This window comes from Podarcis bocagei, assembly GCF_964188305.1.
Source record: "Podarcis bocagei genome assembly, chromosome: 7".
In the NCBI taxonomy this organism is placed as follows: domain Eukaryota; kingdom Metazoa; phylum Chordata; class Lepidosauria; order Squamata; family Lacertidae; genus Podarcis; species Podarcis bocagei.
The window spans coordinates 88,561,413-88,580,833 of record NC_138132.1 but is presented as its reverse complement, the minus strand read 5'-3'; the positions used below and the strand labels follow the sequence as shown (position 1 = coordinate 88,580,833).

At 44.5% G+C, this 19,421-nt stretch overlaps 2 protein-coding genes across 6 annotated transcripts in view; one reads left to right on the top strand and one right to left on the bottom strand.

Annotated features, from left to right (window-relative positions):
• ANTXR1 (ANTXR cell adhesion molecule 1) overlaps nt 1–19,421 on the bottom strand; it is a 204,533-nt gene that overhangs the window by 13,053 nt on the left and 172,059 nt on the right. The window lies entirely within an intron of this gene.
• GFPT1 (glutamine--fructose-6-phosphate transaminase 1) overlaps nt 1,275–19,421 on the top strand; it is a 44,657-nt gene continuing 26,510 nt past the window's right edge. Inside the window, exons 1-7 of one of the 5 annotated variants that reach the window (XM_081203037.1) lie at nt 1,275–1,567; nt 10,193–10,300; nt 11,628–11,735; nt 13,732–13,857; nt 14,972–15,030; nt 16,298–16,432; nt 18,557–18,618. In XM_081203037.1, coding sequence (XP_081059163.1) covers nt 1,561–1,567; nt 10,193–10,300; nt 11,628–11,735; nt 13,732–13,857; nt 14,972–15,030; nt 16,298–16,432; nt 18,557–18,618 — 605 coding nt within the window. In that variant the 5' untranslated portion in view covers nt 1,275–1,560. The remainder of the gene's footprint in view (nt 1,568–10,192; nt 10,301–11,627; nt 11,736–13,731; nt 13,858–14,971; nt 15,031–16,297; nt 16,433–18,556; nt 18,619–19,421) is intronic. The other 4 variants (XR_014010298.1, XM_081203034.1, XM_081203035.1 and 1 more) reach the window with 4 other exon arrangements.

The following is a 19,421-nucleotide window of genomic DNA, read 5'->3' as shown; positions in this document are numbered from 1 at the left end:
GCCAGGGCAGGCCAAGCAAGACCCCTTCGCAATCAGTTGGGGGCATGAAGGTGGCTACTGGACCACCACCACTCCTTGCTGCTTGTCCCCTGCACCAGGTACTGGGCAATAAGACTGTAGCTGAGCATGGAGGCTCCATGAAGCTGCAACGAGCAACTCTGGAGTTTTGCCGGAGGCATTGTTTTAAAACGCCCCACAATGCTCTGGTGCTGTGGCAAAGAAGGAAAGGCAAATTATTTTAAAACTGATTTCATAGTGTGTTCTTATCCCACCCTGGGATCTTGAGGCAAAAGGCACGAAATGAAAAGTCAAAAAGTGAAGGGTAGTAAATACAGTGGTACCTCGGGTTACAGACACTTCAGGTTACAGACTCCGCTAACCCAGAAATAGTACCTCGGGTTAAGAACTTTGCTTCAGGATGAGAACAGAAATCATGCTCCAGCGGCGCATCAGCAGCAGGAGGCCCCATTAGCTAAAGTGGTGCTTCAGGTTAAGAACAGTTTCAGGTTAAGAACGGACCTCTGGAACGAATTAAGTACGTAACCAGAGGTACTACTGTACATAAATAGCCCCCATTTTGCCCAAGCCTGGAGTCACCAGCTAGCGGACTGATGATAACGACAACCACACACAAAGAGGCGCCTCATTTTGCTGCAGTGTCACCATCAAAAAGCAGAATGATTATGATAACCCCTAAAGGGGCATCTCGTTTTGCTGCAACCTAGAGTCACAAAAAAGCAGACTGGTAATAACAGCAATCCCCAAAGGGTGTCGAAATATATATATATTTCAACCGCCTTGGGGGACTGCTGTTATTACCAGTCTATATACATTGTCCGTTAGCACCTTAGAGACCCAACTAAGTTTGTTCTTGGTATAAGCTTTCGTGTGCATGCATGCTCATACCAATAACAAACTTAGTTGCATGCACACGAAAGCTTATACCAAGAACAAACTTACTTGGTCTCTAAGGTGCTACTGGACAATTTTTTTATATATTTCTACAGCGTCACACCAACACGGCTCCCTACCTGAATCTAACCCCAAATGGGGGGGGGGGGTGCCTTATTAGCCCCCAAGGGGCGCATTGTTTTGCCCGGGCCACGAGCCACCACCAACCAGGGGACCCAGAATGGTAACATTAACCTTATTGATCACAATAACGCCAAGGGGGCGCCTCGTCGGGCCCCGGCCTGGAGCCCCCCGCCCTTCCCCCTCCGCCCGAGCGCGGCCCTTCCGGCCTGCTCCACCTGAGGCGGATGCTGATCCGGCTGCCACGTCGCCCCGAGTGACACGGCAGCCCGGAGGCCTCGTGAGGCGGCGGAGGCGGAGGCGGAGGAGGAGCCGGGCCCGCTAGGCCGAGCCGGGCCCAATCGCGGGCCAGGCAGGGAGCCTGCGCCCCTCGCCCGCCGCTCCTCTGTCCGCGGGAGGAGGAGGAGGAGGAGACGCCGTTGCCGCCGCTGCCGCCGCCTCCTCAGCCGCCAGTCCCCGCCGGCCCGTCAGCGAGGAAGCGCCTGTCCAGCCTCCCAGCCGCCCTGCTCGGTCTCCTCAGGCGCCACCATGTGCGGTGAGGAAGGAGGGAAGGAAGGCGGCCGGTGGGGAGGGAGGGATGGAGGCTGCCCCGCCGGGAAGGCTGGCGAGGTGGGCGATGCTGAGGGGCCAAAGCCAGGGCGAGGCGGCTTCTCTCGAAAGGGTTGCCCGCTTCCCTCAGGGCAAACGGCAGCGGGTTGGGCTAGATGACCCTCGGGACCCTTCGTGCTCTACGGCCGCATGCAGTAGCCTTTCCTCAGCCCATGTGCAGAGTGCGCCTGAAGAGGGGAGGGGGGGCAAGGCCAGGCCCTCTCTTCTGGGCCCCCATTCTGAGCTGCTTCCTCCTCCACCTAACTTGCTTTACTCCTCCAACTCTTTCCCCATCATTGTAGAGAGGGAAAGACCCAGGGGCTTAGCCCGGCCTCCCCCTCCCCTGTCCAAAGTCCGACGCTGGCTCTCTTGAGCATGTGCAGAGTGCCTTCGCCTTCAGGGTGGTTCGGAAGGGAGATATTAGGAGGGTAGTGGGGACAGTGTCAATGTGCAGATGGAAATCAGGTGGGTGAGAGAGATGGTTTGTTTACAGGCAACCTCATGTTTGAACATTGCGGAACAATTAGGAAACCTAAATAAGTTGTATTTTAATCAGTTGTTTGTATACCTGGTGTTAGCTGCCCTGAGCCTGGTCTTGGCTGGGGAGGGTGGGGTATAAATAAAATTTATTATTATTATTATTTATTATAAAGCAAAATCAGGAAAATAATGAGGAGGGGGGGGGGAGCTCTACAACTGGTTTAGTAATAGTGGTACCTCAGGTTACAGGCACTTCAGGTTACAGACTCCGCTAACCCAGAAATAGTACCTTGGGTTAAGAACTTTGCTTCAGGATGAGAACAGAAATTGCGCGGCGGCAACGGGAGGCCCCATTAGCTAAAGTGGTGCTTCAGGTTAAGAACAATTTCAGGTTAAGTACGGACCTCCAGAACTAATTAAGTTCTTAACCCAAGGTACCACTGTAGTGACCCAGTACTGTAGTAGTAGAGGTAGTAGTAGTGGCATTAGGGTCTGTGGTGCTTTGAAGACCAGTAGCATAAGCAAAACACAGGTTTCTGCCCCAAGGAGCTTACAGCCTAAATCATATGCGGGTGCGAAGTTGAAGGGGACAAATGTCTTGAGGGACTGGTGCAAGTGAGGCTTGTGGGGAAATTAGCATGAGAGTAGACGAGTGTGTGATATTGGGAAAGCGGGTTTAGATTGCTGATGATAAGGAAGGGGGTGAATTGGCAGAATTCAGCAGGGAGATAGTTTCAACTTCGTTTTCCGTTAAGCTTAGGGTGGCTAAATACAACAATATGGCAATATGTTAACCTAGAAATATAAAGGGGAACAAGGGGTGGGAAGGGGTGGCAGCCATCCGTGCTGTAGAGGAAGAGCATAGGTGTGTGTCAGGCAGGTAGACAGGTAGAAAAGCAGATTTGCCTGTTCAGGAGCTACTCCACACCAACTTCAGGGCTGTCTGCCTTTCTAGCAACTTGTACTGAAGCTAGGGTTTGCCAGTGGTGCTGGTGTTGGTAGGTGGAAGGGCTGCTTCTGTATCTCTGGCTTGCATGTAGGTTTTTACTCTTTGCATGGTGTTTGTTTTGTGCACTGAGCTGCTTACGGTGGTTCCAGAAAGATTTAATATTTCATTTAATCCCCATTTGACGTTGTGTTTGCACTTTGCCTACAAGCACATCCTTTTGATGTGTTGAAAGGTGCTGTTTAACCTTATTGAGTTTCAAAAGCAACTTCTAATGTGGCACAGAAGAAGAGGGGACGTGGAAGAAGAAAAGAGAGTCCTCTTATGTAGGCAAAAGGCAAGGGGTGTTTGGATCAATTCCAGAGGCATCATCATTAATAAGATCATTGCTAATAAGAGATTAAATGGGGGAAAATATTTTTGCACCTTTTTTCTTTTTAAAAATGTTGTGAGATGACTACCATGAAAGACATATTTAAAACACCAAAAAGAAAGAAAGAAAAGAAACACTTCAGAGCACAGCAAAAAAGACATAATAAAAGTATAAAGAAGAGATGCTAGGCACATATCTCTGGTGATGATGTTCCACTATGTGGTGCATAGTTAAACTATGGAACTCACTCCTCCAGGAGGCAGTGATGGCCACCAACTTGGATGGCTTTAAAAAGTCAGGATGGAAAGGGCTAACAATTCATGGTCAGAGGCAGCAATGCTTTTGAAGACTAGTTGCTGGAAACCACAGGAGAGGAGAGGCCTCTTGTGCTCCATTCCTGCTTGCTGGTTTCCCGCCGGGCCGGCATTGGTTGGCCACTGTGAGAACAGGATGTTGGATTGATCCAGCAGGCCCTTCTTCTATTCTTAAATCCATAAAGGGTGCAACTACAGATGAGGCTCCCTGATCTTCACCCGCCGAACTTTTCCAGAGAACTTAATGATAAGACTGCCTCATTATTATTTTAATAATATTGGAAGTGTGTATGTATATAGCTCTTTTTGTGTTCACGTGCATACATTTATCAACTGCTTCAAACAGTATATGAATTTTACGAAATAAATTAAATCAAAACACATGACCCCACTCATCCTTACAAATTCCTTCTAAGTTAAATTGGTCAGTATGATTCTCCCCATATTCCAAAGGACTAGGCGCTGAAGAAAAGCAAAACTGGCTTGCTTGAGGCCACCTATTGAACCAGGACCTTCTGGTTGAGCCCTGAATTATCATTTGCATTCTCTTGGTGTGCAGACGTGGCATAGGTCTATATGTGCTTATTGAATCCCAGCCCATCTAGACAATTGTCCACACTGGCAGTGGTTCACCTGGGTTTATAGCAGGAGTCTTTTCCAGCTGCACATGGAAGGTGTTGGAGATGGAAAATGCTCTGCCATATATCAACTTCCCCATATATCCACTATTTTTTCGGCTTTCTTAACACGTAAGGATTTCTATTGTACTCTGTCACCTTCAGGTATTGGTGTGGTGGTTTTTTGATGTGGGACACAGGTTCCCGAGAAGTTTCTCCTGAAGAGCAAAGTGAAGAAGAGCTGCAGTCACAGTTTGCTCATGTGCATTTTATGCTATGCAAATTTGCCTCAGAAAATGGAAAATGGGGCAATGCTAAGAATAGAATAGGCAATTTATGCTATAAATAGTTTGCTGTGAGCACAGTTCAAGTCTTTCTGTGAATTCAATCTTGGGAATGTGTGGGATTCTCAGATTGCATAGCATAATCTGTTCTTTGTCTACAAACATATCCTTTAAAATATTTCTGAATACAGTTATAGCCTCTTGACTGTCTTGTTCCAAAATGAGAAAGCAAAATTTCGTGCCTTTAGAGTGATGGAGACTGACAATGCCCGATGCCATTTGTTCTGGTCATATTTCTGAGGGGATTATTTCTCTTGCATGGTTGAAATTGTAGGGTTTATTGCCCTTGCAGTTTTATCTTTACCCTGACCTTTCTGTATCTCACTTGCTTATTCTTTGATGGAATAAGTATAATTCATCTATTGTTAACAGCCCAGGTAGAATGTAGATGTCGGGACAAACCAGTGTAGCAGATATATGCCTTGTTCATAGGTGAATGTGAAACTCATAACCAGTTTAAACTTGCTGCAGAGGTAAGGATGGGAGCAAATCTTACAAGATGACTTTCTTTTAATAATTAAACTGGTGCAGCATCAAACTGGAATAATTTCAAAATCTGATACATTATTCATAGCTTAGTGGGTTACACTGCCAGGGGTGGGAGAGGGGGGTTGACTACAGGACTAAGAGCAGATTCCAAGCATTGATTTATAGGTAAATAAGAAATGCCCGAACTGACAGAGCAGTTTTTTCCTGTTCAGCAAAATAGAGTGAGATTGTTGGCTCTTCGTAAATGGGTAGTTTGTTCTGGTTTTCAGTGCACAACTAAAGTTTGGGACCTGACTTGCTGTGAAATTGTCCACCCTAGTAGAGCACACAGTGTTCATTTCTGACCATTTGGTTTGACTAAGTGTAGAGACTGGTGCTCTGTTTAACATCTGCAGTGAAATAAATATTTCTACTGTTGACATTAATTTGTCTGAGCAATTTTTATCCTGCCCTTCAGCACAAGTGCTCTCATAGCAACTGTCATATCCAAAGGATCTCTCTCCAACGTGCCTCTTAACCCCAGTATGAGCTATGGGGCCAACTAAAACATTTTTGTTGCATGTGGTCATTCTTTACCTTCTCTCTGTTCCTTTCTCTCACCGCCCCCCCTTTTAAATTTCCCCTGCATTCTATCATTCTGCTGTGTTCTTTATCGTCTTCCAGAAAGCTTAACCCATACCTTAAACAAGTGCAAAAGGAAGTGTAGCACCTGAACCAATCTGGTTTAGGCTGGGCTGCAGTCGAGTTTCTGGTCTCAACCCACCAGCTGAACCCTCATGTTTCACAGCCAGGTGTTGCCACCAGGAGTGAAACAAGCACCTGCTCTTCCTTCTGCTGGGTAGCTTCCAATTTCTTGCTGATATCAAGCTTTGTTGTTTAGTCATGTCCGACTCTTCGTGACCCCCTGGACCAGAGCATGCCAGGCACTCCTGTCTTCCACTGCCTCCCGCAGTTTGGTCAAACTCATGCTGGTAGCTTCGAGAACACTGTCCAACCATCTCGTCCTCTGTCGTCCCCTTCTTCTTATGCCCTCCATCTTTCCCAACATCAGGGTCTTTTCCAGGGAGTCTTCTCTTCTCATGAGGTGGCCAAAGTATTGGAGCCTCAGCTTCAGGATCTGTCCTTCCAGTGAGCACTCAGGGATGATTTCCTTCAGAATGGAGAGGTTTGATCTTCTTGCAGTCCATGGGACTCTCAAGAGTCTCCTCCAGCACCAGAATTCAAAAGCATCAATTCTTCGGCGATCAGCCTTCTTTATGGTCCAGCTCTCACTTCCATACATCACTACTGGGAAAACCATGGCTTTAACTATACGGACCTTTATCAAGCTAAGGAGGCCTATAGAATTCTTTTGACTTCAAGGTTACACAAACACAACCCTTCTTAACCCCCCCAATTTTTATTTGAATTCTGAAGTAGTGACTTGCAGTAGTCATGGCTGAACACAGCTGAATTTGTGAATTCTAACTGGGCTCTCTCAGAAGAGGGACAACAGGAAATAAACTACTTTAATAGGGAGGATGATAGCTCAGTAGCAGAGCTTCTGCTTTCCGTGCCAAAGGTCCCTGGTTTGATCCCCACCATCTCTCCAGGTAGGTTGGGGAAGACTCCTTCCAGCAATGCTGCAGAGAACATGGCCAGTTGGTGTTGTATGGTCTGAAGTTTAGCTATACAATTTTCTGTTTTATCTATGGTGAATCACAGTTGCCCCCAGACACGTTTTGGAGTTGCAAACTGCCCTTTACGCAGCTCTGAGTGGGGCCATGTCTGGAGACCCCCATGGACAGCCTTGTGCTAGCCTTGCATTCTGCTGACTGCATTGGTCTATGCTTTCCTAGTGTTTGAAACTTTGGGAGCCCCTGCACCGCCAGTAGTAATTATTAGCACAGATATCTAGCCTTACAGAAGTTACCTATTGGAAAACTTACAAAGGAAAACATATTGGAAATACAGTGGTACCTCGGGTTACATACGCTTCAAGTTACATACACTTCAGGTTACAGACTCCACTAACCCAAAAATATTACCTCGGGTTTAGAACTTTGCTTCAGGATGAGAACAGAAATTGTGCTCCGGCGGTGCGGCAGCAGCAGGAGGCCCCATTAGCTAAAGTGGTGCTTCAGGTTAAGAACAGTTTCAGGTTAAGAACGGACCTCCGGAACGAATTAAGTACTTAACCCAAGATACCACTGTATAGGATGTGACAGCTATGTGAAATAGCTGCTAGGAGGTTGGGCACTGATTCTTGTAATTTTGTAATATATTACTGTACTTTAGGTGACAAATTATATTTGCTTCCAAACAATAAGGTAGAGAGCTTTGACCTGCCAAAAGTTAGTGATTCTTCTTTCCATCTGCCCCTTTTAGGTGGCTCTCTAGATGAGCTAATAACAGTTCTTCTTGGGAACTTATTTTCAACCCTGTCATCACAGAATTTACATAGAGAACATTTCCTCCTATGGACTATGATCTTATTTATGAGCTGAATGAGTAAATTTATTTAACTGTAACATTTTACTTCCTTTCTTCTTTTCAACTCATGCAAATGAGGAAGTGGTCTTGGGAGTGTGCTGTGTATGTTTAGTTGGTAAAAATATGTGATTAGCAGCACACCTTAAAATTAGTGTAGTGCTTGTACACTTGGAGGGAGCAAGGGCTAAGGTAGGGTTGCCATATGTCCAAAGTTTCACAGACATAGCTGGGATTTGGCCATTGGAAACAATGTCTGAGTAGAAAGCACTGAAATGTCAGGGAAACTCTGGACGTATGGCAACCCATGTTGGAAGTGTAAATGTTGGCGAATTTCCTTAAAAATAGTTTGAAAACGTCTTTCTTTTTTTGAGATTGGGCAAAATGAAAAAAGCCATGCATCAGAATGATTTGCAATATCCAGCCAAAAATTATGAAACCAATAGCACGATAGGGTCTTCAAACTGGTTTTGAACAATATATCAATATATTGCCTAGCCACGAACAATAAATCTGTGGAATGTGCTTCTTTCCCCCTGGGGTCAACCAGTGTTGGCTTGCCATATTAACTAAGAAATCCCACAGCTTTTTGGGTGTCTCCAAGGCTTGTGGTATAAGGCTGGCACTTCTTTAGGCATGGTGCAAATGTGGGGTGTGTGTCTCTCTCTGTTTCCATGCTCTCACCAGAGCCAAAGATATGCTTGCTGGTAGATCACAGGTCAACATTAGTTTGCCTACCCATGGTCTTGTCAGTGGTGGCCCCCTGTCTTTGCAATGGCTTCCCAAAAGAGATCCGCTCCCTTGGTCATTCTAGGAGGGGTTTTTTTTTGGCCAGCTGTGCACCTTTTTGAGAGGTAAGGGCTAGAATTGGAAAGAAATGTGAACGGTTGCTGCTGGGGGTGGTCACTGTTAGGCAGGGGTCAGCAACCTTTTTCAGCCGTGGGCCGGTTCACCACCCCTCAGACCATGTAGTGGGCTGGACTATATTTTGGATAAAAAAATAGAACGAATTCCTGTGCCCCACAATTAACCCAGAGATGCATTTTAAATAAAAGTACACATTCTACTGATGTAAAAACACCAGGCAGGCCCCACAAATAACCCAGAGATGCATTTTAAATAAAAGGACACATTGAGAAGGTGATTGGGCCACATCCGGCCCACGGGCCTTAGGTTGCCTACCCCTGCTGTAAGGATTAGCCTAGGCAAGAATGAGAATTTTGAGACTCAGTCTAGTTGCGAGGACAGCACCCAGATGTCCTCCAGTCCAGTTACGTAGAAAGGGGTGGGGGAGTAGCGAGGTCTCTCCCCATTGCTTACATCCCTCCAGTTCATGCATTTTTCTTGCATCTGACTTTCAATATTGGAGCATGTCTAAGGAGAAGAGCACCAGGTGGGATAGACAGACTTTCAGCAAGATCAATTGTGCCAGTTCCAAAAGTTAACCAGTCTCTTCTTTGTTTTTTTCTTAGTTATATTGGGATGGGAAGGGTTCCAAAGCTCTTCTCTTGAGTTGGAATGCTTTACTGCAGTGAAGTGCTCGTAATTACTAACTTTGTTGGCTATAATGAAATTGAACACTTCCTTGTAGCCACTGGGAGTTGACAACCTGTCTGAAATCTTGATAAACTGGAATATCATGACTTAAGCTCCCCACCCGGCTTCTTCCCCTGTTTCTTGTGCCTTGCCCACTTTCTAAGAAAGTGTGAGTATGGCAGTGCCCTTTCACAGAGGGAGTTCATGCATGGAGATTATAAGGGATTTCCTTATAAATCTCAAATGCGGTATATATTGAGCATGCAAGTCATTATTGTGACAAGGCAACTCATTTGTTGTGCTTGAGAGGTAGGAGCACATTATTGACTTTCCAGGTGCTATTTTCTGAGACTTCCCAGGAATTGTGGGATCCATGGATTTGTTATTGCTTGGGGTTGACCCATTGGGTTTATTCTGATTTGAACTAGCACTGAATATATCCTACATTGTCTAAAAAGTAAAAGTTCCAGAATGTGCGGTGTATTTTTTCTCATGCAGATGGTAGCAGAGATGAGGCCTAAATCAGGGGATCTGGAGCTACTGAGATAATTTAAAAAATCCACAAGAAGCCTGCTAGATTTTCTAGGACCGAATCAAAGAAGGTTTTTTTTGGGGGGGGGGTTTGAAGGAAGGCTGTAATGCAAACTCAAAATTCTTTATCCTACATCCTTGCACTCCATTCTAGAGTTTGCAGAGTGGAGCCACTTCATTGCACTCATCTAGAATATGTTTTATACTTTTAAATGTTTTTTAAATTTTATTTATTATTTTATTTATATCCCATCCTTCCTTCAAAAAACCCCTTCTTAATGGATCCTTCTCTCGTCCCTGCAGTTGCTTTTACATTCTTTCTGTTTTAAAAATGAGTTTATTTACAACACTTTGGGGGCTGTGCTAATAGAAATCCTACACAAGCGTTGTTTCAGTTCATAGTTGTGGTTACAAAGTGAAATGCGGTATTGTATGTATATAGTCTTTGTTTTAATTTTTAATCAATCTTGCAGGCATCTTTGCTTACCTGAACTACCATGTTCCCCGGACAAGACGGGAGATCCTGGAGACCCTCATCAAAGGGCTTCAGCGACTGGAGTACAGAGGATATGACTCTGCTGGTAAGCTGCTCACCCTGTCCTTGGATTCCTTATCTTTCAAACTTTTTTTCTGTGGATATGGTTTTAAAAGTATGTGGTTGCCAGTAAATTCATGGTCTCAGTGTGTAAGAAGCAAGGCTTGGTGTGACTTATTCCACCTTTCATTTCACATGCAACAAGTTTACATGTTTAGTTGTATATCTTCGACATAAACTGTTATGTGCACAGGTATTTGGATGAAGTTTAAATCTCACTAGGCTTTTTGAGATGTCTTTTCCCAATGAAAGAAATGTCATTTTCCTCACAGAAGCTGTATTGTTTGACAAGAGTCTAACGGCTAACATACCGTATTTTTCGCTCTATAGGACGCACTTTTTCCCCTTCAAAAATGAAGGGGAAATGTGTGTGCGTCCTATGGAGCGAAGACGCCATAGCCCCGCGCCCCTCTCCCAGCTGGGGAGGTGACGCGCGGCTATGGCAGGAACCTCTACAGCCCCATGTCACCTCTCCAGCCGGGAGAGTGCGCCGGGGCTAAAGCAGCCCCCCGCGACCCTCTCCCGGCTGCAGAGGTGACGCGCGGCTATGGCAGGAGCCTCTGTAGCCGCACGTCACCTCCCCAGCCGGGAGAGAGCGAGCGCGCGGGGCTAAAGAAGCCATAGCCCTGCAACCGTCTCCCGGCTGGAGAGGTGACGCGCGGCTATGGCAGGAGGCACTCCGCTGCGCCTTTCCGCTGCTCCCTGACCTGCTCTTTGGGGCTGGTGGTGGGCTTCCCCCGCCCCAAAGAGCAGGTCGAAAGGAACCTGAAGCCTGGAGAGCGAGAGGGGTCAGTGCACACCGACCCCTCTCGCTCTCCAGGCTTCCAAGGTAGCCGCCTGAACGCACCTTAAACGACACCTTGTTTTAGAGCGGGAAAACAAGAGGGGGAAAGTTCTCCCCCTCTCTGTGCAGCGCCTCCACTGAAGGGGCGCTGGGCAGAGAGGGGGAGAATATTTTTTTCTTGTTCTCCCCCCCTCTAAAACAAAGTGCGTCCTATTGTCCGGTGCATCCTATGGTGCAAAAAATACGGTAACTGACCCTGTGCAGTTGGAATGCTTGGATATTCTTCAACGTCCCAGCAATGCAGCCCAATGGCTAAAAGGGAACACCTAGGCAATGTTATGTTTCTAAATCTTGCACTGGCTTTTCTTGTAATTATGTACAGCCATAATGTTCTGAAACCCTGCAATTTTATTCTAGCCTGTAGAAAAATGATTGTGGAAGTTAGGTTAATGATCTTGGAAAGCAGACCAATTAATATTTCAAGCCAAATGAGGTGTGTGTGATTCACCTTAAGTTTTCTGTGTATTAGGAGTTGGAATTGATGGAGGCAATGATAAAGACTGGGAGGCCAATGCTGGCAAAATTGCACTCATCAAAAAGAAGGGGAAAGTGAAGGCTTTGGATGAAGAAGTGAACAGTAAGTCCAGTCCTACACAATCCACCCTTTGGTGGTCTTTGTTCCTGATCTCAATACCATTCAGCAGCCGTCTTTCAATGCATTGTTAGGTACAAACTGAAAACACTTCCCAACACATTCTGTGCTCATTGGTATACTAAATGATAAACTATATATTCATTTTTATTATGCAGTTCTCAGAAAAATCGAATTTACTAATCCTTCCTGCACGTCTGCCTTGCCTGTTGAGAGCAAATATAGAGATATAGCATGATCCCTTGTTGTTGGGTCATTCTTTGTCCAGTTAGACTCAGACATTCTCAGTCACCTTTGGAACACAGACTCTTCCCCTCTCTCTCTGGTTATAGTAGAGGTAGCATGAATAGGGAGAATTGTAGCGGAGAGTGTGCATGAAGAAAAAGTGTTCACAAGATAGTGGAATTCACATACTCTGCATTGTCTTGTCCATCTCCTTCCAGAGTAGACAGCTGAGACCTCATTTCTTGTCTGTTACTGATAAACTAGTGTCCTATAAACTGATAACAGCAGATAGCGAGAAACTACTGAAGTTCCCAACAGTGGATTTATTCACATGCGTCACCAAACCATGGCTTGATGCTGCTTGAGTGGCCTCACACGTGTTCCCCTCCATCCCTCACATTATGTCAGGCACAGGCAAACTCCGGCCCTCCAGATGTGTAGGACTACAATTCCCATTATCCCTGACCACTGGTCCTGTTAGCTAGGGATGATGGGAGTTGTAGTCCCCAAAATCTGGAGGGCCGGAGTTTGCCTATGCCTGCATTATGTGCTCCAATGCAAGTTACTTCCTCTTTAGCACAAACCAGAATTTGCTGTTAAACTAGCCAACTATGTTTTGGGCTTGCTCTCCAAACTGGCACCACCAACCAAACCATGGATGGAAGCTGGTTTGCAGTCCTGCATTGGAGGGCACATACAAACCATAGTTCAGCTGTTAGGGAATTTGCAGTAAAGACAAAAATAAAGAATTAAAATGGAATGTGTGAGTAGAATCCTTGTTCATATAGCAGCCAATGATTTAGTTTATACAGCAGTTATATATTTCTGTTGCTGCTGGTCTTAGGAATTGTTTAAATCAAATGTTGATGTTCTAAGCATGGTAAATTGATACAGCCACAAAATAAGAAGGTCTTTTCTTAACTTTCTATGTACTAGAAAAATGCAAGTATTAAATTGGTATGATCTCTGGGTGGGAAACCGGTAAACAATGGAGAAGCAAACGTCTCATGTTTTGCGTTCCGTTCAATGCCCTCTATTCAGTAAACAACAGCGTGTGCTAATATTGTGGCTAATACTTTGTTTTAAACTATGGCTGTTTTCAGAGAGTCATGGTGGAGGACCTCTGCATTGTGGACTTACTTTTATCTTAAATGTTGCTGACTGAGTTGGCTGGCTTTAGTCAGAACTTAGGTTGGGGTGGTTGACGTTTTTTGTCCCAAGCCACATTCCCTTCTGGACATCCTTCCAGGGGAACACATGCCAATGATGGGCAGAGCCAGAAGAAAAAGGTGGTAGAGTAATGAATTTAAACATTGCCTTTGTTCATGAGGCTGCTTTCTACAATTACTCATGCCCCTCTCTGTCTGCTATCCAGATCAGCAGGGCGTGTGATTAGAACTGAGATACACATTTCAGCCAGGCCAAAACACTCCAGCAGGGTGCAGAGTATGGCTGGTATGGGGGTAGTGGCCTGGGGAGACTCCTGAGGGCCAGATGGAGAGGTCTGAAGGGCCACATTTGACCTTTAGCCCAGAGTTTCCCCACCTATAATTTATGTGTTGGTGGAAGTGGACCACTTAACACATGCAAAAGACCTGTAAATGTTAGGAAAGAGTAGCCTGAAAGCCTTGGCCTACTTCGTAAAGCCTCAAGCTGCATTTCTGAAGCCAGTGGGTGATGTCAGCTGAAACCTTTCCCTCCATTCAATAAGAGTAGGAGATCCTCTTAGGAATGAACTTTTCCCCACTTTACATAGAACAACAGGATATGGACCTGGACATTGAGTTTGATGTGCATCTTGGAATTGCCCATACCAGATGGGCCACCCACGGCGAGCCCAATCCTGTCAACAGCCACCCACAGCGATCCGATAAAAATAATGGTAAGACACCGCTGTTACTTTTTGGTGGGTGTGAGGGATGAGGTGACGCTTTGACTTTTGTCCTAGCTTCTGATGGCTGTTCAGAATTGATAAAGTGTCGGGCAGGCAATATTCCTGGACAGCTGTGTTCATCTTCTTGAACAAAGTACCAGGTAACAAGACATGTAAGAAGTAAATCTTAGTGGTCTTAGCCTTTATTTCCAGGTGGGAAGAGGCAGATAGTCAGACCGCAGAACCCCAACAAACCAAAAATCAGCTGCATTGGGAAACAGAATTTAGTTCTTTTATGGATTAAAGACTGTTTCAAGTTAAAAACAAGGCTGGTCTCAACTCCTTTTAAATATGCAGAATGTTCACAGATGATAATGCTTTTAAAATAGTTTTTTAAAAAAGTAAGTTGAGTATTACAGAATAAATCATATATTACCTTATAGAGATTTTCAGAAAAGGTTAAATTTGAGTACTCACTGATTATATTGTTTCTAGATTAAAAAACCTGTGATCTGAGGCACTGTAATGACTGCTATAAAGCCCTGCTGTTAGTATTGCACTAAGGTTAAAATACTACCAAAGTTACAAGCATGGGTTATAATTCCCATTAATCTGTTGTAAGGGTTTGTTTAATCTGTTAAGTGTCTTAATTCTAAAGGCTCCTCGGGGCTGAAATTGAGCTACCGGCTACCTTGTACTTTGTTGATACATCCTGTTTAGCATAGGCAATTGCCATTCCTGGTGTAGTTAGTACAGAAAACAGTTTTGGGTAATGGCCCACATGGAAGATGGCCTACATTCTCTCTTACATTAGGAAATTGAACTGTAAATGGGTCTGCTATAAAGTAAATTAATCCTGCAGTTGGATGCAGCAGGTGGCATTAAACTACTCTAAGTTAAGCAGCCCAGCAGGGATTGTACTTTCTTTATTAAATTCGACCATCCATCTATCATGTGCTTGTGCTTGGCTTGGCTTTGGGAATCCTAGTTTCTGTTTCAGGCTTTTGCCTTTGAGCAAGGCGCTTCACACCTCTCTTTTCTTCTCCTCTTGGGATGCTTCCCTTTTTTTGCAGGCTCTTTTATGATCCTAGCTCCTAAAGTGTTTTCTCCCCCTGTGTTTCAGAATTTATTGTTATCCACAATGGCATTATTACAAACTACAAAGACCTGAAGAAATTTTTGGTAAGTGAAGCTCCTTGTGCTGTGAGTTTAAACAAAGTGGGAAGTCTGAATCTGCTTGTGTTTGTATCGTAGGAGAGAATCACTTGGGCCTGGTTGTTTTGTTCCCAAATTATGCCAGCATTCTTTGGATGCTGAGAAGGGAGACACTTTAGAAGCCTTTGAAGTATCTATTACATGAGCTGGTGCTATAACTTTAAGGAGTGGTTAGATTGCATGTTCCACTGGGCTGATAGGTATCTTCTGTGTCACCCTGTGAAGTGCCTTAGGGATGCAGGACGGCACCTTAGCTCAATTCAGGTTGTTGCTTCATCTCATGCTGTACTGTCTGCACCAGGCTTCCCCAAACTGATGCCCTCCAGGTGTTTTGGACTATAACCATAACTCTCAACAGCCGCAGCCAGCATTGGTAGCAGCTCTCCCTTTCCTGCCTGCAGATTGCATTTGGGACCTTCTGCAATCAAAGCATGCACTCTTGTCACTGAGTTTATGGGCCGTCTTCCATGAACATTAGTGGCGTTATATAATAAAGAATATTACAATCTTACCAAAGCTGGATAATTTTATCTTGCTTCTCATTTCTTTCAGGCTTAAGTGTGTATTGTGATCATGTGTCTATTAGGTTAATGGTACTGTATTGACTTCAGATGAAGTAGTAGAATTAAGAAATATAAGGAGCAGATGAATATACTTCCAGGAATAGTTTTCAAGGTGCCACAAGACTTTTTGTGGTGTTTGCTGCCACAGACAACACAGCAACCCCCTCTGGAATTTTTCTTTGCAAAAAGAGGTTGTGGGGTTATTAATTGTTTACGGTCATATGTGGCACCAGATATATTATCAGCTGCTCTAGAATGCTATTGCCACTCTTCCCCTCCCTAACCAACAAAAATTGAATCCCAACCCATTCTAGCCTTTGAGAACTTTGCCATTGGGTTCCATACTAGCTTGGTTGCATTGTGTGGTTATCATCTGCTCTGCTTTCTGTAGGAGCGCAGCAGTGAGCTGGAACCATGCCCTTCAATACATGGTACTTTTGCTTCTGCATTCCTTTATTCTGTTTGATTCTTTCTCTGAGCAGGAGAACTTGAAATTAATGAATGAAAGTAGAGCAGTTGTAAGAAACAGGAGCAGCCTGTGCAATATTTTTAGAATATGGTTGCTATGATACAAAAATAGTGCGTAGTAGATATTCCCTTGTCCATGTGCCATGTTCCATATTTCCATTGTTTTGACTAACACAAGTCATACTTCTTAAATGTTTTTTCAGGAAAGCAAAGGTTATGAATTTGAGTCCGAGACTGATACTGAGACAATTGCTAAACTTGTCAAGTACATGTATGACAACCGTGAAAGTGACGATATCAGCTACACCACATTGGTAGAAAGGGTCATCCAACAGCTGGTAATTCTACATTTTTTCGTAAAACACTTATCACCCATAGGAGACAATATACAATTCTTATGTTTTACCAGACCTTTTAATATGTTTCATGGTGAGGTTTCAGGAATTGCTTAGTCCATTGCTGGTATAGAGCAATCTGCTTTCTCTTACAGCTGCTTTAGTCAGCAATGTAAGACATCCCTGTATTGCAGGGGGTTGGACTAGATGACCCTCTGGGTCTCTTCCAACTCTACAATTCTATGATAAGCAAAGAGGAAATGAAAGAGCCAGGATCCTGTTTGCAACAGTAATGTTAGTTCATAGCTTTTACCAAACTAGATGTAAGATAATTGACTAATTTAGAGAATATCCTGTGATACTCAGACTAGGGATAATGATGAGGAGGAGGATGATAATAATAATAATAATAATAATAATAATAATAATAATAATAATAATACCTCTCGACAGCTTTTGTTATAGTCAGTCACAGTGTTGAAATCCTGTTCATCCAGATTGGTCTTGGGAGTCTTTTCTTGTGGAACAATTAAGGTTCTGTTGAAGAAGTTCTGCTTTATCCTATGGCCGTTGACTTATACTGTGCCACAAGCGCCTAGCCTGCCCACTCCACATGCTTTTTAATGTCTGCATGAAACTTCCAGGAGAAACACATAAGGACACAAGAAAAGCAGATTCCAATCCGTTTTCTAGAGATTTGGCTCGAGGTGTTGCCAGCTGTGACACACAGCTCCTTCTCTTGTTTCCAACTTTTCATCCCTGTTGAAATCCTGAAGGTGATCCTGGGTGGGTGAGGGCAAACAATCTGAGATTAAATCCAGATAAGACAGAGCTGGGTAGGGAGATTGCCTGCTCCCACGCTTGATGGGCTGCTGGTCCGGAATGGGGCTACTTGGTCCCTGGAGAACCAAGCGCACTCTCTTGGACATGGATGCTAACTGGGAAAGCCAAGAAAACAGTGGTAGCACAAAGTGCATTTTACCAGCTTGGCCTGTCTCTCCAGCAAGAGAGGTTGGCTCTTGCCAGTCACGTTCAGACTGGACTACTGCAGTGCACTGTACCTGGGGCTGCCTTTTAAAGGTGGGTTCGAAATTTTTGACAGTGCAGAATGCAGTGTCCCAAATTTTATTGGGAAATTGGTGGTAGGAACATGAGATAGTCCTACTGTATCAGCTGACCTGGTTACTAGTGCATTTATAATGCTGATTCTGACTTTTAAAGGCTTAAAGTGTTTTGTGTCCGAGATATTTGAAGGGTTGCCTTCACTTGTGCCGAGCTCCTGGTGCCCTGAGGTCAGCAGCGGGGCCCCTTTTAATTTGCTGCCTCCAAAAGCAGTGGAAGCCAGAGGGGCAGCCCCACAGCTTTGGAATTGACCACTTGTTCATAGCTTCCCTAAAAGGTTGGTCTGCTTCTGCTGTTGGCTTTGATCAGGGGTCTGCAACCTTTAAGATAAAAAGAGCCACTTGGACCCATTTCCGAAGAAAAAAAAACGGAGCCACAAAACTCGTCATTATAAAAATAACTTTTTTGTCACTTTTTTATTATTTCTTTGTTTGACCCCTCAGAATTACTCCTCCTCATAGAAATAAACATTAAATTAACAAGTTACCTTTTTGTGTGTGTGTGTTCTTCACTCCCCTTCAAAACAGTGACCAGCGTACATGCCCCCTTTCAATGCAGTGACCAGCGTACATGCCCCTTACAATGTAACGGGCGGGCGGGCGGGAACGTGACGTTGGGACGGTGTGTGATTACCGCACGCACCACCCCCATGCGACGTCACAGCCAGTACAGCGCCCGCCACAGTGGGGAGTCTCGGGGTGCACAATGCGCCTCCTCCCCTCACTAGTATCCGCCCCGGAGCCGCGGCAAAGGTGTAAAAGAGCCACATGCGGCTCCGGAGCCGCGGGTTGCAGACCCCTGGCTTTGATGATACTGTACTTCAGTAATTTTAGGTGGTTTCCCTGGTCTCTCAGTATACTGTTTCTGAGACTTTTAAGCTGCAATGTATTGTAAGCTGCCTTGAAAGAGTATTCTCCCAAAGGCTGCATATTAATATTTTAATTAAAACATTTAAATGATGTTAACTGAAAAAGTAAAGTGTGTGTTTGTTTGTTTTTCCACAAGGAAGGTGCATTTGCCCTTGTATTCAAGAGTGTTCACTATCCTGGTCAAGCAGTTGGAACCAGGTAAATACCATCCCAGTAGTATGCTCTGTGTTTCTCTAGGCCATTTTCATTATTTGTGCACCCACACCGTCTTTTTGATAGGCTATCATAGATTTTAGCCAATTTTGAATTGGAGGAAATTCTCTTTGCCATATCTGTTATGTGACCTTATGGTATAATATTCCCTGTTTTTCATGTTACCTGCTGATGCAAAAATATTCTCTTAGAAAAATGACCCCATTCTTTAATGTTCTTTCCTCCTATCCATGAAGTACCACAAACAGTTCAAAATTAGCAAAACAATTAACATCTTGACTGCAATGACTGTTTGTATTTTCCAGCTGAATCTGGGTAGTTAAAGTCATGTTTGCACTCATATCAGTTCTATAGCTTACTCCAAAAAATTGTGAGAATTGTAGTTTGTGAAGGGTCTGGAAACCACTTTTGAAAATCCTTTGCTTGCCTCACCCAGACCTGTAGTTCCCTTGGTTCCATTAGGTGAAAGAGGTACTGACTTTTGAGTAAGCATGCCAGGGATCATCTGATATGTGTAAGACAGACAAGTCCTCAGATGGTAATCAGTTTGGTTCTTTTAAGATTTTGCTTGGTCTGCACATCATTGCAGTCTCAAAATCCAGGGCTCTTGAGAGTTTATCTCACAGATTGTGAACATTCAGCTAGTCTGAACTATATAGATCTCGAGTTAGTGCTGTTTGCCATTTGCAGGCTATAATTGAGATCAGATTAGTGAGGTCCCCCCCCCATCTTTTTTGTTCTGTGCAATTTTGAAGCTTGGATCTGTGTCCTGGTCTGACACAAACGCC